This window comes from Nerophis lumbriciformis, linkage group LG11, assembly GCF_033978685.3.
Source record: "Nerophis lumbriciformis linkage group LG11, RoL_Nlum_v2.1, whole genome shotgun sequence".
In the NCBI taxonomy this organism is placed as follows: Eukaryota; Metazoa; Chordata; class Actinopteri; order Syngnathiformes; family Syngnathidae; genus Nerophis; species Nerophis lumbriciformis.
Window position 1 is genome coordinate 38,222,964 of NC_084558.2, and position 24,364 is coordinate 38,247,327.

The 24,364-nt window shown below is 40.7% G+C and overlaps 1 protein-coding gene across 2 annotated transcripts in view; it reads right to left on the minus strand.

Annotated features, from left to right (window-relative positions):
- Positions 1–24,364, minus strand: part of med1 (mediator complex subunit 1) — a 97,833-nt gene that overhangs the window by 25,112 nt on the left and 48,357 nt on the right. For both annotated transcript variants that reach the window (XM_061966656.2, XM_061966657.2), the window contains exon 3: positions 19,631–19,735. In XM_061966656.2, the coding sequence (XP_061822640.1) occupies positions 19,631–19,735 (105 nt within the window). The remainder of the gene's footprint in view (positions 1–19,630; positions 19,736–24,364) is intronic.

Here is a 24,364-nt window from a genome sequence, read left to right on the forward strand (position 1 = left end):
TAAGCAACTTGATGAGAGGAAATACAAACACCCACCTGAGCCCAGTGAACAGCTGAGCCCGTGCCAGTGAGGACTCTCTGGGGAGGATTTTCCCACCAACCATTATGACCTGCCCGTGAGAGCGCACACTATTATATATGTGTGTGTGTGTGTGTGTGTGTGTACATGTGGGCATTTGTGCATGTACAAAGATCAATTTGGGAACATGATTAAAAAAAAACACACTTATTTGCATCCTCATGAAATGGCTGCAGACAGACTGGCATGGTGTTGGCGAAGGAGGAGAAAAAAAAAAAGAGGGGCGGTGGCTCTTTGTAATTGATGTGCCTCACCAGAGCTTTTCGTTGGAAGATGAGGTAGGCGCCGGTGCCAAAACAGCAGCCGGGAGAAAAGGGGGAAAAGGATGCACGGGCCTTTAGGGAAGTATACCGTCGTGGGCTGAAACAGTGCCCATCAATCAGAGGCTAGTTCACCTTACCATGCCAATTGGTGAGGAGGGACCGTGCACACGCCAAGGGAAAGGTGGTGGTGGCGGCACAGGGACTGAGACTGGCACACTGGCTAAGCCCTCGCTAATCCTCATGGTGGGTGTAAACAGTGCCATGACCGAGCTCCAGCACACTGCCGAGTCAGTCAGATTTGAGTTTATGAAAGTTCAACTGCTGCTCTGAAAGTGCATGCATTGCATATTCATACCTCAAAAAGGATGTAAGCATGCCAACATACCTACTGCAATACATCACACACACAATATGGAGAATGTTTGGCTATTTACAACAATGCATAATACTGTATCAATTCTGTATAACAAGAAAGAGGAACAGTGATTTACGGCACAGAACGTCACACTGTCGTGTCTCTTCAACCTCACGGCGGTATGCTACAATTTGCAACTTTGTCTGGCCCTATGTTTGAGTTATTTTGCAGCGGCAATTTACAAAACTCAAAACCAGTGAAGTTGGCACGTTGTGTAATTCGTAAATAAAAACAGAATCAATGATTTGCAAATCCTTTTCAACTTATATTCAATTGAATAGACTGCAAAGACAAGATACTTAATGTTCGAACTGGAAAACTTTGTTATTTCTTGCAAATAATCATTAACTTAGAATTTAATGGTAGCAACACATTGCAAAAGGGTTGCCACAGGGGCATTTTTACCACTGTGTTACATGGCCTTTCCTTTTAACAACACTCAGTAAACGTGTACAGCCTAAGTTGTTCAACAGTCCGGGGTCTCCGTTGTGGTGTTTTACGCTTCATATTGCGCCACACATTTTCAATCATGGCACCCACCTGTTCCCAATTAGCCTGTTCACCTGTGGGATGTTCCAAATAAGTGTTTGATGAGCATTCTTCAACTTTCTCAGTCTTTTTTGCCCCTTGTGCCAGCTTTTTTGAAACATGTTGCAGGCATCAAATTCCTAATGAGCTAATATTTGCAAAAAAATAACAAAGTTTTCCAGTTCAAACGTTAAGTATCATGTCTTTGCAGTCTATTTGATTGAATAAAGGTTGAGAAGGATTTGCAAATCTATGTATTGTGTTTTTATTTACGATTTACACAATGTGCCAACTTCACTGGTTTTGGGTTTTGTAATTAAAAACAGAGACTGTCTGAAAGCGTATTTGCCTAAGAGATTTAAGCAGTGCGCTTGAACACCTCATCACGTGACCATCGCAGTAAGCACAGTGCTTGATAGCTTCTGTTTGAAGTTACACAGTTAGTGTCCCAACTCTAAAACCACTGTACATTCTTCACAGAGACTTAAAGTACTAGTAGAGTGGAAAAACAGTTATATGCTTAATTGTGTTTCGCTGCATCCATTAAACCATATTCAATTGTATTTACAATTAGCAAAGTATGTGAAAATACCGTCTAAACGTCACAAAATGCCACAAATTCAGTCAGACATTTTGAATGTTCCGCTCCGGACGTCTTCGGTAATTTCCGTAGATTGACGTCACTGGAGTAACACTTCTGCACTCTAACCATAGTATCAGATCAGCCATACCAGAAATACGAACAAGATAGAGAGAGGTGTGCTGTCTATCATTCACGATCCCTATATAAGACATGAACACTTGTTATTAGAGATGTCCGATAATATTGGACTGCCGATATTATCGGCCGATAAATGCTTTAAAATGTAATATCGTAAATTATCGGTGTCGGTTTCAAAAAGTCAAATTTATGACTTTTTAAAACGCCGCTGTACGGAGTGGTACACGGACGTAGGGAGAAGTACAGAGCGCCAATAAACCTTAAAGGCACTGCTTTTGCGTGCCAGCCCAATCCCATATTATCTATGGATTTTCACACACACAAGTGAATGCAAATCATACTTGGTCAACAGCCATACAGGTCACACTGAGGGTGGCCGTATAAACAACTTTAACACTGTTACAAATATGCACCACACTGTGAACCCACACCAAACAAGAATGACAAACACATTTCGGGAGAACATCCGCACCGTAACACAACATAAACACAACAGAACAAATACCCTGAACCCCATGCAGCACTAATTCTTCCGGGACGCTACAATATACACCCCCCGCTACCCCCTACACCCCCCCCCCCCCACACCTCAACCCCGCCCACATCAACCTCCTAATGTTCTCTCAGGGAGAGCATGTCCAAAATTCCAAGCTGCTGTTTTGAGGCATGTTAAAAAAATAATGCACTTTGTGTCAGAAAAATTGTATATAAATTATCAAAAAACTTTCCGTTCTGAGTTCTCAATGAACAGACAAGAAGCGGTCTTTGTTGCACCAAGCCAAACGCTTGGAAGATTCCGCTGTGGACGATGGAATGAGACGGGAGGGGTCATCCATTGCCCTCGAAAACCTGCCCAAGCTGAATCCAGGACGAACCCAAGCCTGAGGGATCTTCTTCTTTTGTCTTCAATGTGACCGAAAACAATGACTGTTTACATACTCCCCATTCCTGCTGAGACAGGTGTTGTTGCGTAAACATTGAAATCTCTAAATAAAAGAGGAGACGAAAACCTTCTTCGTCAGAGCGTGGTGCAGGACTGTACAGAGAGTGCAGTGGCCATGTCTCTCCTCAATATTGAGTCCAAATTGAATTCTGTCACTGTTTGATTCCTTGCCTTTTGTCTTGTTTAATAGATGTCCTCAGTGTTTGAACGTGACATCTTATTGGTCCTTCGAGCCGGATTCCAACACGTCTGACGATTCCAGCATGAGTGAGTGAAACCAGAAAGACCATGGCATCCAAATCCTGATTGAGGAACTGCTTTTTCTTCATTTCGGGCTGGAATTGAAAGACTGACGGAAAATCCGAGGACAAGAGGAAGGAAGGCAGAGAGCAGTGAGTACGTTTTAAATTGACGAAGAAAGAAACGACTAAGAAAAAGCGTGTGACGAGGGTTACGACGCATAGACAAACCCTGTAAATCCTAGGCTCTAACAGGTAAAAAGGCCAAATAATTAGAGGGACGTCGGAGTCCAACGTCCGTGAGTATTAAAATTTTAAATAAAAACTGAATTAAAATAAAAACTGAAGAGGCCAATATACTGCAGGTAAACGGAACCGCGAAAACTGGAATCCGTAATATCCATAAACAAACATACTAGGGGGTGTCGGGGCCCACAATAATTTGAAATATCCGTGAACCATTATCCTGAGGACGACGGAGTCCAACAGACCTAAAATGGTCTATTCAGAATAAAAACTGAATTTTGTCCGTAAAAAACAATAACCTGGAGGGCGACGGGGTCCTCATGAAACATTGAAATTTCCGTAGATCAATATACTGAAAGGTGTGAATGTGAGAGTGTGTGAGAGTAATCGCCATTAGGCTATCACTCCATATTAAAGTTGTGAGAAGTAAATAGTGGATTATTGTGGATGCTCTAGGCAAGACACCTCCACTGGGGAACCATCTCCAGTAGAAGCGACGTGTACCACAATAATAAATTAAACCACTATCTTACAAAAAAGACAAAAGTAATCCTTATAAGTTCGGCTCTGTAGGGGACGACGGATTACTCCAAATTCTCAAAATGGAAAGAGGGACACAAAGAAACGCAGATCTAATATGGTCTATTACAATCTATTTAAACCAAAATAGAAGACAACAACCACAACGTCAGCGGTTACACCCGACTGCGTGTTGGCGTTGTGGCAAAGAGGGACATTTTGCAAGAAACTGTCCTGAGAAAAAAAATTTACAATCTAAGTAACTCAGCATGACTGTTAAAAGACGACACCAATTAGTCATGTTGTCAGCGTATGCCATTGATGGTAAGATCGCTGCAAACTTTGTTTGTTTGTTTGTTTGTTTGTTAGTGTGTGTTTAAGTGTGTATCTTTCCAGGTACAAATTGTGTAAAAACCCTGGAGGTTCAAATAAAAATAGGTTAAAAGAAAAAGCAAATAGGAGAAAAAATCTCAAAGTACTAAAATGAGATAAAAGTAAAAATAGATGAAGAAATGGGAAGAAATCAATAAGAAGAATTAATGCAAAATGGAATAAACTAATGTGTACGACAGAGATAATGGGGGTATTGAAATAAGAGATGAAGAAAAGGTAGACAGAAGATATACATGTATGTTTGGATATATAAAGAGCGCTTTTATATATACAAATATATATATATGTATAATTAATAATAGAATAAATAAAAACCTAGATTAATAACTATAATAAGAGTTGAGATGTATAGTATGATAAAATGATAAAGTGGGTTACATGGTTATTAGCTGAGGAAAAAAGAGAGAAAAAAGAAAAAAAGAAGAGAAATCTCTTCAAGTGTTGCTGACCTTTGCCCTCTAGGAGTGCACTCACGCACTTACACACCACCGTGTGTGTGTGTGTGTGTGTGTGCGTGGCGCAGTGGAGGAGGTGTGAAAGTGAATTTTTTACATGTAAGTTTAAAGTAGGTTTAACTTTGAAGTGTAGTATAACATTCTTAGGTTAGATTATGTTTTAGACATTTGCAACACCATACATCTGAGTGTTGAGCTAAGATAAGATAAGGACATAACATAGAATAAATAAGGAGGTATGGCAATCAGGAAAACTATCACCTAGCGATAGACAACTGTTTGCTTTGAATATTGTTGAATAATAATTGCAAATAAAAATATAAACAATGGGAAGAATGTAAATTCTGAGTGTAAAAGTATAGATTAAGTGGCATATAGAAAGTTAAGTGAGTTTAAAACGTTACTTAAAAAATACATAAAGTAATATGTATAACATTTGAATTAGGAGGAAAAATAACATTAGCGTTATTAAATAATCTACATAGTGAAAGACACAAAATAAGCAAAATAAAAGTCAAATTATGCAAATGAGAAGTAAAGGATCTCGAACGTTCTCTAAACAAAAATGGACGCACTATTTTGGAAAATAGAAAAACTAAGTACGGCAAGTACAAAAACCACAAATAAAGAAGCAAATTAGGTAATTTCTAGGATTAACAAATTATTGTAGAAGTTGGATACCAAATTATGCTGAAATAGTAGCTCCTTTAAGTAAATTAATGAAAATTTTTTATCATCTGTAGAGTGGAATTCAGAAGCTAAAGCAGCATTCTGTGAAATAAAAATAGAACAGAATGTGCGGTTGTTACAGTAACGAACATTTTGAAAGCTATCAAATGACCATCAAATTGCTCAATGCAAGCGGCAGAACTAGAAGCACTAATAGAAGCATGTAAAGTAATGAAAGATCAAAAAGTCACAATATACACAGATAGCCAACATACATTTTCAACAGTGCACATTTGCACACATTTGCACAACACTGGAGGAATATAGGAATGATAACGTCAACAGGAAAACCTGCTGTACTGATTAAAAAATAAATAAATAAAAATTAAAATTAGTAGAAGCAGTACAGCTACCAGCTAAAATAGCAATATGCAAATGTGCGACACACACCAAAGGAACAGACACAGTATCAATAGGAAATGTGTTTGCTGACAAAACAGCAAAACAAGCAACAGAAAAGGAAATACAAATTTCAAACGACAAACTAGTGACATGAATAATGATATACTAAAAGATATGCAACAACAAAGTATTCCAAAAGAAAAAGATAAATGGATTAAAAAAAAACGGAGTCACTTGATCAAAGAAGACATGTATGTATGTCCAGACAATAAATTAATTTTACCAAAAAATCTATATAAGTGGGTAGCAGTTTTGAGCCAAGGTTGAACTCATGGCTCAACAGGAGGGATATGAATACCCTTATACAGAAGTACTATACTTCCTATAGTTTAATTCTTATAAAAAAAAAAATTGTATAAAACATCTATGCAATTAACTAAATAAGAGTGAAGGAAAACATTATTGTCTGGTCATAGTAGATGCATTTTCAAAGTAGATAGAAATATTTCCTAAAGGAAAAGCAAATGTGCTGACAGTAGCAAAAGCATTATGCAAAGATTTAGTAAAAATGTACATTAACATTACAAGTACAACAGGACTAACACCATTTGAAAGATAGTGGAAAGACCAAGCTGAGTACACTTAGCACATAGTAAAAAGGTCATATAATGGGAAAAAGTATTTGGGATTGTATTTAAAAAGGTCATATAATGGAAACAAAAAAAGTATTTGGAATTGTATTTGTGTTATCAAAGGGACATGTTAACTAGCACACTACAAATTCCACTGTGACAAAGTTGTAAGCATACAATTTGATGGTGTGTCAAAGTTTGATAACAATTGGTTCCTGTTTTGGTAATTAATTTGTTCCTTATGGCGGAGCAAGTGGAAAAGGCTACAAAAACTGATTGTGTTGTATGTATAAGCCCAGACAATTACTCAAGATGAGTCAAAAAAAAGTTGAATTGAAGTAATGAGCAAAACAAAATTGACCCTGTAGCTAAAGAGACAAAACAGAAACCAATATTTGATAAATATGTGAAAAAAGCTAATTATACCTGCATTAACATGCAAGGCTCTGTACAACAGTTAGGAAACGTATCATCAGATAACTGCATACACATAGTAAATGTGTCAATATTTATACAAGAATTGTTAACACGCCTGAACAGTTTGATATCTGAACATTGGAAAATAACTAGACATGATGTAAACTGGAAAAGTGTTGTAGATCCAACTTATATTGATGGGTGTCCAAAGAAGTATATCTGACGACTATAAATTGGTAAATCAAGTTGCAGCTGGATTTGAATCATACGTCTACTGGTGGTGTATGATTAACAAGAATGTTGACAGAATAAACAACGTCCACCACAACGTACAAAGATTGGACAACTACACAGGCCACGACTTGAAGCCGTTGCTAATCAACTCGCCACCGCCACCTTCCTTATGGCTTTTCAAAACCGTATGACGAAAAAAAAGGGGGCATGTGCGCAATATTTGGTGAACAGTGTTGCATGTTCATACCAAACTGCACTGATGCAGAAAGTAGCCTGGCCAAAGCACTGGAAGGCCTGCACACCCTTAACGGTAATATTAAAAAGCACTCTGGCATAGATACATCTATGTGGGAGGGGTGGTTGGACGTGTTTGGCAAATACAAGTCTTTGGTATCTGGTATCTATGGCCGTGTTCAGCAATACTGACGTTGTGTGGATGTCACACTGAGGGTGGCCGTATAAACAACTTTAACACTGTTACAAATATGCACCACACTGTGAACCCACACCAAACAAGAATGACAAACACATTTCGGGAGAACATCCGCACCGTAACACAACATAAACACAACAGAACAAATACCCGGAACCCCATGCAGCACTAACTCTTCCGGGACGCTACAATATACACCCCCCGCTACCCCCTACACCCCCCCCCCCCCCCACACCTCAACCCCGCCCACATCAACCTCCTAATGTTCTCTCAGGGAGAGCATGTCCAAAATTCCAAGCTGCTGTTTTGAGGCATGTTAAAAAAAAATAATGCACTTTGTGTCAGAAAAATTGTATTTAAATTATCAAAAAACTTTCCGTTCTGAGTTCTCAATGAACAGACAAGAAGCGGTCTTTGTTGCACCAAGCCAAACGCTTGGAAGATTCCGCTGTGGACGATGGAATGAGACGGGAGGGGTCATCCATTGTCCTCGAAAACCTGCCCAAGCTGAATCCAGGACGAACCCAAGCCTGAGGGATCTTCTTCTTTTGTCTTCAATGTGACCGAAAACAATGACTGTTTACATACTCCCCATTCCTGCTGAGACAGGTGTTGTTGCGTAAACATTGAAATCTCTAAATAAAAGAGGAGACGAAAACCTTCTTCGTCAGAGCATGGTGCAGGACTGTACAGAGAGTGCAGTGGCCATGTCTCTCCTCAATATTGAGTCCAAATTGAATTCTGTCTCTGTTTGATTCCTTGCCTTTTGTCTTGTTTAATAGATGTCCTCAGTGTTTGAACGTGACACTTTGTGACTTCAATAATAAATATGGCAGTGTCATGTTGGCATTTTTTTCCATAACTTGAGTTGATTTATTTTGGAAAACCTTGTTACATTGTTTAATGCATCCAGCGGGGCATCACAACAAAATTACCGGTAGGCATAATAATGTGTCCGCGACTGTATATATCGGAATCGGTAATTAAGAGTTGGACAATATCGTAATATCGGATATCGGCAAAAAAGCCATTATCGGACACTCTCTACTTGTTATATATTGTATATATTATATACAAATATACTGTATATATAGTATGTAAATATTACATATATGTTATATTTTATATTGCTACTATGGTAAATTTTTAGTCTACTTTATACCTGCATTATCCTTTCCATCCTTACCATTTCCATCCTTTGTAACTGAGCTACTGTGTGCAACAATTTCCCTCGTAGATCAATAAAGAGTCTAAGTCTAGGTTTCTCTTTTTTCCTGCATTATAAGTCGTAAATAAATAAATACATAAATAGTCCATCAATGACTGCTCTCTATTCCTCTCACAAAACCCTCTAAATAACCATCCAAAACCCGCCAACAATACCCTATATACATACCGTGACCTGAGTATTAACCAAATGTTAGCAATGTTGTTATTATAAGCGCTAATGCAGACGGACATTTTTTTTTGCAGCGGATTGATAGCACACAGCGAAGTAGCCCTTTGCTGCTTACTGCGAGCTGGCCGCGATGTCCTGCTGCTCCCGCATCATCGCGTCTCAGCTTGTCAGAGATATTATAGATTATAAATCATGCCTTTCATTATTAGAAGGATTTAGCAATGAATCTGGAAGTTGTAAACGGTAAGATATGGACATCCTATCAGTCGTCATCGCAGTGAGAGCAGACATTGTACAGTAAGCTATCGTTTTATTAGTTTGTAGTTTGTATTTCTTGTTTAATACTTAGCAATACTGCTACATGATGCTTAGTGTTTCACTAAAGCTGGATCTGTTTAGCAAAGCTTCTAAAACTTGTAGCTCACTTTCCTTATATCAAGGATCAACAATGTAAGGTTCTGGATCATCATTTTTCCCATAATAATCGTTGTTGGCTCTCACAAAGTCATTGCATTGTTGTTGGTGATGAAGAGATCTGTGGTTCCTTCCTTTATGTCTCGCGATGACGTGTCTGGCTAGCTCATTATTTCTCAAAATGGCTCGGGGATCCCCGTGAGATTGATACTATTTTGATCATATCTATTTACTCGCAAACTTTGGAAGTCTTTCGGTGTCATAAATCAGATACATATGATAATAGCTTCAATCTCGTGGCAACTTCTTTTTCATCTCTACTGGTACTTTAAGCCAGGTGTATACTTTCGCGTCACGTAACTTGCATAAACGACACCGTCTGTCAGGCTTGTCCCTGACAGTTTGGTCATGTTTTAGTTTTTACTCTGTGTCTGTCTTTGTTTCCTGTGAGCGCTCTTATTTTGTCTTTATTTCCTGCTTGTATCCCTGAGTGTTTTTTCCCCTCAGCTCTGGCTGATTGGCACCGGGCCACACCTGGTGTCAATCAGCCAGCTGCTATTTAGATCTGCTTTGTCCTCCAGTCAGGGCTGGATTATTGTAGCTTCTACCTGTTGATTGTCATTACTACCTGTCATTTATACTTGTCGTTGTAGCTGGGTCTACTTCTGTTCACTCTGCTCATGCCATAGTCTCGTTTCTTGCCACGTAAGTGTTTGTTTTTTCACGTCACAGTAAGTGTAGTTTTTCATGTCCATAGTTTCTGTCTAAGTGTTAGTTTTGTTCATAGCCAAGTTTGTTCTCCGCCTTGTGCGCACCTTTTGTTTGTACCCTTTTGTTTGTTTTTGGTTATAGTGTTAAATTAAATCATGTTTTCCTGTTCAATGCCTGCCACCATCTCTGCATCTTGGCGTTCGTCACCAACACACTCTGACACCGTCTTGACTCCTCACCCTGCGTACCTTCCTGCAATCCTTGTGTGTACCTCCCAAAAATCAAAATTTTGCGTCAGTGGCGACGCAGACCACTGAGCTGTGATTGGTTAACTTCTGCAGAGTAGGTTTCCCCCGAACACCGACTTTGTGCTTGAAATGCACAAATTATTATATGAAATAAAGCAACGGTGATTAAACATTTGCATGAAAAAAAAAATTGTGTACTTTACATCGCAAATAAATACTGAATGTGTCGTTTTTAGTTTATTGTGTTGTTGTTGCGTCCAGAAGAAGTCTCAAAGTACGACAAACCTTTTAACTTTTATTGCCAAACATCAATAACACATCACCATACACATTAACCCCAATAACAAAAGTTATTTTACAGTTTTGTTTCTTTTCAATTACAGTATATGATAGCTCTCTCTTGTCCCGTGTACCGAACGGCCAAATAGCGTTGCAAATAATAACAGTGTCCTCTGTCGAGAATCGTTCAGAAGTTGCACAGTCCATCTTCACGAACTTAATTAAATACTAGGGGTTTATAGGTACAGTACAGGCCAAAAGTTTGGACACACCTCCTCATTCAATGTGTTTTCTTTATTTTCATGACTATTTACATTGTAGATTGTCACTGAAGGCATCAAATCTATGAATGAACACATGTGGAGTTATGTACTTAACAAAAAAGGTGAAATAACTGAAAACATGTTTTATATTCTAGTTTCTTCAAAATAGCCACCCTTTGCTCTGATTCCTTTTTTGCACATTCTTGGCATTCTCTCGATGAGCTTCAAGAGGTAGTCACCTGAAATGCTTTTCACTTCACAGGTGTGCTTGAAGCTCATTGAGAAAATGCCAACAGTGTGCAAAGCAGTAAACAGAGCAAAGGGTGGCTATTTTCAAGAAACTATAATATAAAACATGTTTTCAATTATTTTACCTTTTTTTGTTAAGTACATAACTCCACATGTGTTCATTCATAGTTTTGATGCCTTCAGTGACAATCTACAATGTAAATAGTCATGAAAATAAAGAAAACGCATTGAGAAGGTGTGTCCAAACTTTTGGCCTGTACTGTACAACACCCATTAAAGGATTATTCCGAATGAGTAGTTCAAGTGCAGACAAAGATATCGATGTTGTGGTTGTCATCACTCTTTACAAGAATATTTCCTGTGATAAAATGGCAACCAAAGTAATCAAAAAGGTCAACCAACGAACGAGGTTTCTCTATAGAATCTCCTCTCTGGTCAACAAAAGCACCATGAGGATTCTGGCGGGAACTCTCATTCAACCCTTTTTCGATTACGCATACACCTCCTGGTACCCTAGCACCTCCAAAACCCTCAAATCTAAACTCCAAACATCCCAGAACAAGCTAGTCAGATTACTTCTAGACCTCCACCCCAGATCCCACCTCACTCCTACCCACTTCTCTAAAGTGGGCTTCTCTCTCTCTCTGCCCACTACTTGCTGTCCATATCCTACCAAGTCAGACCTACACTGTTCCAATATCCATTTCTCTGTTCTCAATTGTTGATGACTGATGATGGCAACCAAACCCAAACCCCACCCCACCCCCCTCCACACCCCGGATTGTAAATAATGTAAATAATTCAATGTGATGATCTTGTGTGATGACTGTATTATGATGATAGTATATATCTGATAGTATATATCTGTATCATGAATCAATTTAAGTGAACCCCGACTTAAACAAGTTGAAAAACTTATTCGGGTGTTACCATTTAGTGGTCAATTGTACGGAATATGTACTTCACTGTGCAACCCACTAATAAAAGTCTCAATCAATCAATCAAAAAGGTAAATATCTAGTCAACAAGCTGTGGTTGCTCCTTCAGGACACACTGCTCCTTAGTGTTTTAAAAGAGAATTGCAAGTCTGCTGCCACCCCCCACCGAAGAACTATAAATCAAACAAGACGCCGCCAGAAGAGAAACGCAAGCTACGTGATGCGAGAATATATTCCAGCCTTGAGTCACCAACGGTCGGATGCTTTGCTTCTGTCAGGGGTGTCAAACATACGACCCACGGGCAGAATCCTTTTGCTAAGTATAAAAGTGAGCAGAAATTTTTGAAAGAAAGAAACTGCTGTTCTAAATGTGTCTACTGGATAACACAATAGCAATTCTTAGGATCCCGTGAGCTATGTGCTGTGTCAACAGGCCCGTGTTTGGACACCACGTACTTACGCTGCTTATTAGTGATAGAATACAAAATAAGGATTCTTACAATAATGCCTTTGTGGGGAGGCGGGGCCGGCAGACCGACAGCGAGGCGTGCCCCGCCGGGGCAGACTCAGAGATGGCGGCGAGGAGGCGTGGCCGGCAATCCGACAGCGAGGCAGGGCACACGGGAGCCCGCTCCAAGATGGCGGCGAGAAGGCGTGGAGGGCGAGCGAGCAGCGAGGCGAGGCGCGCCGGGTTCGTCGTGCCCGGCTGGGCACAATTAAGTAATCCCTTCTTAGTGTGTAAAAGGGCGACAGCCGAGAACGACGGGGCAGAAGGAGGTGGAGAGTCAGCAGCACATGCAGACGGAGAGCAAGAGCAAGACGAAGACGCGGCCGGCTGAAAAGCGACTGGACGAGCGAGCAGTGGAAGAGGAAGGAGCTGTTAAGTGACCCGATCTGAGACTGAGGTTTGTTTGCAAAAATAAAATAAAGTCAACCATGCTCGAAGCAATGTCCTTCCTTGGTGGTCCTGAGAACCCGGACGACGGCACGAGTCGTTCACAGCCTTGATTGTCAAATAAGTTGTTGGTAATGTTACCTGTGACATTTCTACCCAAATAAATGCTTTTGATAATCAGTACATTTCGTGTTGTACTGGGGACACGTTTTCTGGGCGCACATAAATATGCTGAAATAATATTCATGTGTGCTTAATGAAATAAGTTTAAATTCACAAGTTTTGTTGTAGATGATGTACAGAATAAACCACATGGTGTTAGGACATCAGTTGAGGAAAATTAGTAAATTACATTAATAACATCCTGTAATTTGATTTTGGGTATTATTTATTTCATCTTCTGATTAGATTAAAAATTAACACTAATGAGAGCATTTTTAGAGCTGCCAGACTCAATTCCACCTATTTGACTGATGAACATTGTCACATTATTTATTCAGAAAGTATGAATATCGACAAATGAAGATAGATTACTATTAACCGCAACATGTATTTGTAATAAAACAACATTAAGATTTGTACATTTTTAGAATGTGATTGGTCTATTTTTAAACTAAGAAAACAATCTGAAGTTGTCTTTAATTTGAAGTTATTTGGCCATGACTTTACCAGTCCGGCTCACTTGGGAATGGATTTTTCTCCATGTGGCCCCTGAGCTAAAAGGAGCTTGATGTCAGGCTTGCCCCTGACAGTTTGGTTGTGTTTTAGTTTTTCCTCTGTGTGTGTAGTATTTCCTGTCAGCGCTCTTGTTTTGGTTCTGTTTCCTGTTTGTCTCCCTGAGTGCTGTGTCCCCTCAGCTGCTATTTATACCTGCCCTACCCTCCAGTCACTGCTGGATTATTGTCATTGTCATTGTCATTACTATTACTACCTGTCTTAATACTTGTCGTTGTAGCTCTGTCTACTTTTGTTTCACTCTACTCATGTCCTAGTTCCTTTGTGTCACAGTAAGTGTTTTTGTTTCTTGTCCACAGTTAGCCTCTGTGCTATTTTAGTTCATAGCCAAGTTTTTTCTCCGCCTTGTGCGCACCTTTTGTTGCTACCCTTTTGTTTGTTTTTTTGGCATAATGTTTAATTAAATCATGTTTTCTCGCACAATGCCTTCCGCCTTCTCTGCATCTTGGGGTTCGGCACCTACAAACTCTGACACTTGACACCCCTTGATTAGATACTCGATTCCGCGCAGGTAAACAGGCTAGTTTGTCAGGCGTGATAATTGGCCGTACGAAAACCAAGACATAGTTTTTGCAAACATTTTTGTTGAAAAATCCAGGGCATAGAGTAGTGTTTGGGGAGGGGCTGGATAGCGGTGCAGATATGGTTATAGATGATCTAAATATTGTCCGACTAATCAAATTGTACTTATTCTAGAATAGTAAAATATCACCCTTGAATACAATTTACTGTTCTAGATTAACCGATGATCATCTTTGAATCAAATAATTCTAGATGAGTCAAATACATTATGTTCCATACTACACAAGTCAAATATCGCCTTTGAAACGATCAAATCGCACAGTTATGGATAAGTCCAACATCAATTTAAAGTAAAAGTTAAAGTACCACTGATAGTCGCACACACACTAGGTGTGGTGAAATTAACCTCTGCATTTTACCCATCACCTTGTTCCACCCCCTGGGAGGTGAGGGGAGCAGTGAGCAGCAGCGGTGGCCGTGATCGGGAATCATTTTGGTGATTTAACCAACCACCAATTCTAACCCTTGATATTAAGTACCAAGCAGGGAGGTAATGGGTCCCATAAAGTTTAACATACATATAACTGCATGCAGTACATGTCTTTTTTGTTCCTGTCAAAATAAAAAAAGAGAGAAAGATAAACTACTTTATTGATGCGTATTATTTCCACGCTTTCACGGCCATTCAAAATGATGTGGTGGGCCTTGAGTTTGACACCGGTGTTTTATATGAAACAAATATTGTTTTTGAATCAAATATTGTTCATGTAGTTGATAAGGCAAGTATGGTTTCGAAATTCGATCGTACCACTCTAGATGCACGATACATCCTTGAATCAAATCTACACAGGGTAAATATTTTTCTTCAAAAGTTTGGACACACCTTCTCAATTCAATGTGTTTTCTTTATTTTCATGACTATTTACATTGTGGATTGTCACTGAAGGCATCAAAACTATGACACCTGTGAAGTGAAAACCCTTTCAGGTGACTACCTCTTGAAGCTCATCGAGAGAATGCCAAGAGTGTGCAAAACAGTAATCAGAGCGAAGGTTGGCTATTTTGAAGAAACTAGAATATAAAACATGTTTTCAGTTATTTCCCCTTTTTTTGTTAAGTACATAACTCCACATGTGTTCATTCATAGTTTTGATGCCTTCAGTGACAATCTACAATGTAAATAGTCATGAAAATAATGAAAACACATTGAATGAGAAACTTTTGGCCTGTACTGTATATACATATATATATATATATATAGAATCGATATCATTCTAGATTGATTGATTGGTTGATAAATCAGCCCCAAAACATTTTTGGAACAAATCACACTGTTTTAGATGAGCCAAATATCATTCTTAAATCCAATCATTCTACAGTAGAATCCTTGAACAGAATTGTATCATTCTAGATGAGTCAAATAACGTTCTCGAATGAAATATTGTTCTTGAGGCAAATATCATTTCTAAATTGAATCATACCACTTTAGGGGGACGATGTAGCAGATGATTATCCATCCATCCATTTCCTACCGCTTGTCCCATTCGCGGTCGCGGGGGGTGCTGGAGCCTATCTCAGCTGCATTCGGGCGGAAGGCGGGGTACACCCTGGACAAGTCGCCACCTCATCACATTCACACACTAGGGCCAATTTAGTGTTGTCAATCAACACTAAATTGCCAATCAACAGGTGCATGTTTTTGGGGGTGGGAGGAAGCCGGAGTACCCGGAGGGAACCAACGCAGTAACGGGGAGAACATGCAAACTCCACACAGAAAGATCCCGAGCCCGGGATTGAACCCATGACTACTCAGGACCTTCGTATTGTGAGGCACATGCCCTAACCCCTGTACCACCGTGCTGCCCCAGATGATTATTCTTCTTGAATTTAATGAAGTTGGTAGAGTGGCCGTGCCAGCAATCGGAGGGTTGGTGGTTACTGGGGTTCAATCCCCACCTTCTACCATCCTAGTCACGTCCGTTGTGTCCTTGGGCAAGACACTTCACCCTTTGCTCCTGATGGCTGCTGGTTAGCGCCTTGCATTGCAGCTCCCGCCATCAGTGTGTGAATGTGTGTGTGAATGTGGAAATACTGTCAAAGCGCTTTGAGTACCTTGAAGGTAGAAAAGCGCTATACAAGTATAACCCATTTATCATTTATTTATTTATACTGCTTGAAAATTGCAGGGGGAGGGGGCCTGGAGCCTATCTCAGCTGCAGGGACAAGCGGTAGAAAATGGATGGATGGATGCTGGAAATTTGAATATCAATCTAGGTCAGCCGTATATCGTTCTTGATTCGAATATAATTCTAGATCAGCCATATCGTTCTTGAATCGGATCATTCTACAGTAAATGAGCTCAAAAAGCCACTGCCTGACCAGGGCTCAGAAAATCTGCAGAGACTCCTCCCACCCCCACCAAGGACTGTTTTCATTGCTGGACTCTAGAACAGTGGTTCTTAACATTGTTGGAGGTACCGAACCCCACCAGTTTCCTATGTGCATTCACCAAACCCTTCTTTAGTGAAAAAGTTATATGTTTTTTTTTACTGGTGCACAAAATTAACTGTGCATGAACATCACCTTGTTCAAAGAACAAAACCAACACCGTGCATGAACTCACAACAAATTACACACCTTACACACATTACCATGAATTGATTAACGTGGACCCCGACTTAAACAAGTTGAAAAACTTATTCGGGTGCTACCATTTAGTGGTCAATTGTACGGAATATGTACTGTACTGTTTCATATAATGTATTCTCTTGCTTTGCAATCTACTAGTAAAAGTTTCAATCGATCAATCAAAAAACCTGCAAATCAGATGGAAAGTTAGAGGGAACATTGTTTGGGGGTATCCATAATACGCTGATAGGGAGAAGTTTATATTTACACGATAAGTCGGATGTCTCTTTACCTCCGTGGCGGAGGCTCCGCCGAACCCTTGAGGCCGACTCACCGAACCCAGGTGAAGAACCACTGCTCTAGAAAGAGGTTCCGCAGCCTCCGTAGGAGAACCTCCAGGTTCTGTAACAGCTTCTTCCTCAGGCCATAAGACTCTTGATCGCATCATAATAATCCCCTCAATTCCCCCCAAAAATGGATTAACTCGCTGGAATATAAAGACAATATAACATACATCCATAAACGTGGATGCATATGCAAAAGTGCAATATATTTATCTGTACAGTAATTTATTTATTTATATCTGCACCTTATTACTCATTTATCCCACACTACAACGAGCTAATGCAACGAAATTTCGTTCTTATCTGTACTGTGAAGTTCAAATTTGAATGACAATACAAGGACGTCTCTAAGTCAATATTGTCCTTTAAAGGGGAACATTATCACAATTTCAGAAGGGTTAAAACCATTAAAAATCAGTTCCCAGTGGCTTATTTTATTTTTCGAAGTTTTTTTCAAAATCTTACCCATCACGCAATATCCCTAAAAAAAGCTTCAAAGTGCCTGATTTTAACCATCGTTATATACACCGTCCATTTTCCTGTGACGTCACACAGTGATGCCAATACAAACAAACATGGCGCATAGAACAGCAAGGTATAGCGACATTAGCTCGGATTCAGACTCGGATTTCAGCGGCTTAAGCGATTCAACAGATTACGCATGTATTGAAACGGATGGTTGTAGTGTGGAGGCAGGTAGCGAAAACGAAATTGAAGAAGAAACTGAAGCTATTGAGCCATATCTGTTTGAACCGTATGCAAGCGAAAACGACGAAAACGACACGACAGCCAGCGACACGGGAGAAAGCGAGGACGAATTCAGCGATCGCCTTCTAACCAACGATTGGTATGTATTTGTTTGGCATTAAAGGAAACTAACAACTATGAACTAGGTTTACAGCATATGAAATACATTTGGCAACAACATGCACTTTGAGAGTGCAGACAGCCCAGTTTTCATCAATTAATATATTCTGTAGACATACCCTCATCCGCTCTCTTTTCCTGGGGGTCTGGCGGCAGATTTCTTTGACTTTATCGTTGGAAATGCATCTGCTTTGAGTGTCGCAGGATATCCACACATTCTTGCCATCTCTGTCGTAGCATAGCTTTTGTCGGTAAAGTGTGCGGAACAAACGTCCAATTTCTTGCCACTTTCGCATCTTTGGGCCACTGGTGCAACTTGAATCCATCCCTGTTTTTTTTTTAAGTTTGAAGTTTATTCACAATACCATATAACAATGACAATAGTAGTGAATATCATCATTTAAAGATGTTGGTACGTGAAAGGGTCCCCCAAATAAGCTAGAAGAAGCTTTTGACAGGGGGTCCAGAGGACAGTATATACATGGAATGATGAAACATGGTAGCAAGCACAATAACAAAAAACAAAAAAAAAAAAAAAAAAAACAACGCTATATGATTAACACAAGATAAAAGTACTAAAGCAAGCATACACATACATACATACATTCATTCAACCATGCAAAACCCAATAGTAGTCTACCCCACATGAGGCATTAAATATAGGTGGTTAATAGGTAAGTTTTCAGTTTCTTTTTGAAGTTGGAGAATGGATACAGCATCTTGAGGCTCTCATTAAGCCGGTTCCAAATCTTTGGTCCCCTGCATACAACACTTTGAGCGGTACAATCCAGTAAACGATGTTTCCCTGATATCAGATCTACGTTACGAGTGTTGTGGGCATGCTGGGGATGGTAGATAGGAACCAAGCTACAGAGCCTAAGATTCAGCCTGTAAATGACTTGATAGGTTAAACAAGCATTTTGATAAATATTGAACTCTGTCAATCTTAAGAGATGATAATTATGGAATAGATGTCGAGTGGGGGCATTAAACTTGGACCATGACAGGGCCCGTATGATTTTCTTTTGCATGGATTCTAATTTGTGAAGGTAGATAGGGAAGGTGTTACACCAGATGACATTACAGTAGTTTAGATGTGGTTCAAAGAGAGTTTTATATAGGGTGAGTAGAGCATAAAGAGGAAGATAATGATAATAGTTCGAAGATAATGTTCGTGTTGTTACACCCTCCGACAACACACCGACGAGGCATGATGTCTCCAAAGTACGGAAAACAGTTGAAAAAACGGAAAATAACAGCGCTGATTTGACTCGGTGTTTGTAATGTGTTTGAGAAAATGGCGGATTGCTTCCCGATGTGACGTCACAACGCGAGCGAATAATACAAAGGCGTTTAATTCGCCAAAATCACCCATTTAGAGTTCGGAAATCGGTTAAAAAAATATATGGTCTTTTTTCTGCAACATCAAGGTATATATTGACGCTTACATAGGTCTGGTGATAATGTTCCCCTTTAAATTGAATTGTTTCGATATCGATGAGCCCAGCCAAATATTGTCCTGGAATCGAATCATGCAGAATTCAAAGTCACCTTCCAAGTCACAGTGGATGGACGATCCAGGGAACCTTTTACCCTTTCCAGAATCATAACGGCACCGCCCATCTGTTAGTGATGCTCCACGAAGCAGGAAGTAGCCTGGCAGCGAACAAACAGATGGGCACACAAACACAACTTAGTGTTATTCTATGGTTATGTTATGTGCATTATAACAACAACAGCCACAATGGCAACTTTTGCTGATAGGTGCATTCCATAAATCATGACTAGGGGGTGATTAGTACCATAAAAAAAACCCCATTGTGTTCACCTCTCCTACAAGTTTGAGACCGGTACGCCTGGAGGCTGGGCACGGTCCAGAAAACAGTGCAGCATTACTCGGGTGAAGATTGGGAAGGGGTTGGGGGGTTGCGGGGGGCACACTTTCTGCTTCCCTGGCGCCGTGTGCCTTGAAGTGTAAGGGCAGCTGGGAAGAGAGGAAGCTGTGAGGGAAGAGGCCGAGAGAGAGAGAGAGAGAGAGAGAGAGAGAGAGGTGGGAGGGTCTGGGGCCCCGGCAGGACCATTTGTGATGAGGCTCATTTGCACGGCGGCACTTAATTGGCTAAAACAATTAATTAATGTGTTGGAAAGTTGGCACGAAAAGTTCATTTAACAGGGTTTTAATATGCAATTAGGGAGAAGTGGAAGGCGGCGAGGTAGAAAGGAAGCGCGCATACGCACACACGCATAACACAAGGGTAGTGTTTTAAGGAACATATTTGGGGGGCGAACAGGATGCCTTCATGGACAGTTGGAGTGCATCCTGTTGTGATGAAAACATCCACGCTCAATTGTTCACTTTCCCCAAAACAGCATCCCCTTTTTCTATCCGTCTCCTCCCCTCCCAGTGTCTGCCTCCCTCCTGCATGAAACATCGCATGACTAATGAGCGGAGCAGGTTGAAATCCTGGGGAAGATGTCCTTGGAAGACGAATGCATTTTCAGCAGAATAATTAAGTTAATTAACAAATCCGCATGCATATTCATCAGCCTATTAATGTCCTCCTCTGCGCGGCTTGATGAGCAGTGGGGTAATAACCATCTCATTTGCATAGCCTGTTCACACGACGCCACGTTTAAAGACACAGGCAGCAGGGGAGTGTGTGTGTGTGAGTGTGTGTGTGTGTGTGTGTGTGTGAAGGGGGGGGGGGGGGCTGATTTGAATGAGCGGAAAAGAGTGTAAAAAACAATATAAGGGAAAGAAAAGTGAAAGTGAGGTGTGCTCAAGACGGATTCCACCACTACCCTGACTTTAGAGCACCCCTGGCCTATAGCATGGAAGTCCCTTCCGATGGAGGCCACATGATCGTTTCCTCCGCCCCAACTCCCTAAGGGGCGGGGCGGGGTGGGGGTGGGTGGGGGGTGGGACAGGGTGTGGGGGGTCTTCTTGGCATTGCTCCACTCCTTTCTTCTCCAACGCCAGCCAGGCAGCCATGTCTAACTGTGGCCCGCTGTCTACACGCAACCTGGCGCTCCTAGCAACGCCACCTCGCTCACTCACTCACACACACACACCACACACACACACACGCTCCACATGGCCGCCCGAATGGCGTGCGCACATACACGCACGCGCAGTGTTTACTGTGGCTTTATTGGTGGCGCCTGTGCTAACCCTGCACCATGAGTGTGACTTAGGAAGGAAAACAAAAAGAAGAATGTCAAAATCGGCCTCGACTCAATCGTGAAAGTGTATCGGAGCAGTTATTCCTCTATGCTGTAAAGTGTATCGCAATATTCTAACAAGAAGGTGGGAAAAAAAACGGGGTCCGTTGTCAGGCTCGTTATATCACGCCACCAGAGGGCATTGTCCCTCAAATTGGAAATGTATGGCATTAGGATTTCAGCTCACCTACATAGAGTCCTCTAGAGCAGTGTTTTTCAACCTTTTTTGAGGCAAGGCACATTTTTTGCGTCAGAAAAATCCGGAGGCACACCCCCAGCAGAAATCAGAAACTCTGTTGACAGTAAAAACCCGTTGTCGTAATTGTTGGATATGACTTTAAACCCTCTTGTCTTGCGCTCCTATTTTGGTGGCTTTTTCTCTTTTTTTGGTATTTTCCTGTAGCAGTTTCATGTCTTCCTTTGAGCGATATTTCCCGCATTTACTTTGGTTTAGCAATCAAGAATATTTCAGTTGTTTTTATCCTTCTTTGTGGGGACATTGTTGATTGTCGCGTCATGTTCGGATGTACATTGTGGACGCCGTCTTTGCTCCACAGTAAGTCTTTGCTGTCGTCCAGCATTATCTTTTTGTTTACTTTGTAGCCAGTTCAGTTTTAGTTTCGTTCTGCATAGCCTTCCCTAAGCTTCAATGCCTTTTCTTAAGGGCATTCACCTTGTGTTTATTTTTGGTTTAAGCATAATATACCTTTTTACCTGCACACTGCCTCCCGCTGTTTCCGACATTTACAAAGCAATTAGCTACCGGCTGCCACCTACTGATATGGAAGAGTATTACATGGTTACTGTGCCGAGCTCTAGACAGCACCGACACTCAACAACAACACATAATTTGCAGATTATAATTACTGGTTTGCAAAAAATGTTTTTAACCCAAATAGGTGAAATTAGATAATCTCCCATGGCACACCAGACTGTATCTCACGGCACACTAGTGTGCCACGGCACAGTGGTTGAAAAAGACTGCTCTAGAGCAGGGGTTCTTTACCTTTTTGACCTCGGGGCCCAACTTTTCCACTACAAAGGGGCCTGGGATCCACTCAAATATTAACACAAAATTAGTAATTGTACTCTTGATTTTTATCGGATTCAATAATTATATCTAACTTACTCAAAGTGTGCAACCCTGTCAAAAAATTTGACATACAAATTAGGTTGTGGCAAAATAAGTACCATATTTTCCGGACAATAAGGCGCACTTAAATTTTTTTTTTCTTCTCAAAACTCGACAGTGCGCCTTATAACCCGGTGCGCCGATTATACGGAATAATCCTGGTTTTGCTTACCCTCGAAGCCATTTTATTTGGTACATGGTGTAATGATAAGTGTGACCAGGCAGTCAAACATAAGAGATACGCGTCAAGTTAAAGTTAAAGTACCATTGATTGTCACACACACACTAGGTGTGGTGAAATGTATCCTCTGCATTTGACCCATCCTCTTGTTCACCCCCTGGGAGGTGAGGGGAGCAGTGGGGAGCAGCGGTGCTGCGCCAGGGAATAATTTTTGGTGATTTAACCCCCAATTCCAACCCTTGATGCTGAGTGCCAAGCAGGGAGGTAATGGCTCCCATTTTTATAGTCTTTGGTATGACTCGGCCGGGGTTTGAACTCACAACCTACCGATCTCAGGGAGGACACTCTAACCACTAGGCCACTGAGTAGACTGCACTATGATGGCAATATGACTCAAGTAAACAACACCAACATTTTATATGTTCCATTGATGATTGATTGATTGATTGAAAATATAGAACATTACACACGGCGCTCAAAAATCTATCAAAATGTTTTAGTATGACTTCGGTAAGCTATGAAGTCGCACCGCTTGATGGATTGTCGGCACATTAAACATACGAGTATTATTATGGTGTGTGTATAAGGTAAGACATATTATCTGACGTTTTGTTTCGCAATATTATGCAAAAGCAACTTTTCTTACCTTCTGGTACCTGCTGAAATGTATTTCGAATCTGCATAAATCCGGAAAAATTGCGAGCGTCCGCCTTTGTAGTCCATGCCACAATGTAGTCAATAAGCTTCTTCTTTTTCTCTATCTTCTTGTTATGGGACATTCATCCTCCGCTGTTGCCATTTCTAATATAAAGTAGTGTAAAGTTCTTACGTATATATGTCAGTGAACTCACCATGAAAGCGCTAAAACATACCGGTGTAGTGAGTTTACATTATTCACCCAAGGAACTTCAGTTATTAGAGAGATCCGGTTGGACGGTTTTTGACGGGACACATTTTCGCTCTAGTTGTTGTTTCCGGATGAGGAGATGCTACTCCATTATTGATTTAAGTAAAGTCTGAATGTCATTAAAACAGTTAGCTCCATCTTTTGACACTTCTTCCAATCCCGTTCTTGCACGCTACACCGTTACAACAAAGATGACGGGGAGAAGACGCTGTCGAAGGTGAGCCAATGTAAATAAAATTGCTCACAAAACGGCGCATCCGGAAGCTACTGTCAGAAAGCGGCTTGAAGATGATCTGTAAAACATAATCTATGCAACATTTTGACTAAAGAACAACCATTACATGTTATGTAGACCACAAGGAAGTGTTTTACATTTAGAAAAAAAAATACAAATTATATGACTCCTCTAACGCGCTCTATAATCCGGTGCGCCTTTTATATGAAAAAAGATCGAAAATGGAGCGGTGCGCCTTATAATCCAGTGTGCCCTATGGTCCGGAAAATACGGTAAACTAAATTAATAATGAATATGTTTCTTAACTAAACAGTCGGTAAAGTTAAAGTAAAAATGAAAATACAGCTTCAACACTTCAGTTATAATTTTCGCGCTAAAGAAACTTCTCCAGGACTTTAGCTACAGACTTCTTTTCTTTGTTTGACAGTGTCATTACTGCCACAAGTGGTGGAAAAGTGTCTAACAACAGAGTCCCGCTGAGGCCCATACGGACCACAGCTGAGAAACAGATATTTTTTAGAGGCTCTGTATGGGGCATTGTCTCCTATGGGCATACTTGCCAACCTTGAGACCTCCAATTCCGGGAGGTGGGTGGGGTGGGGGGGCGT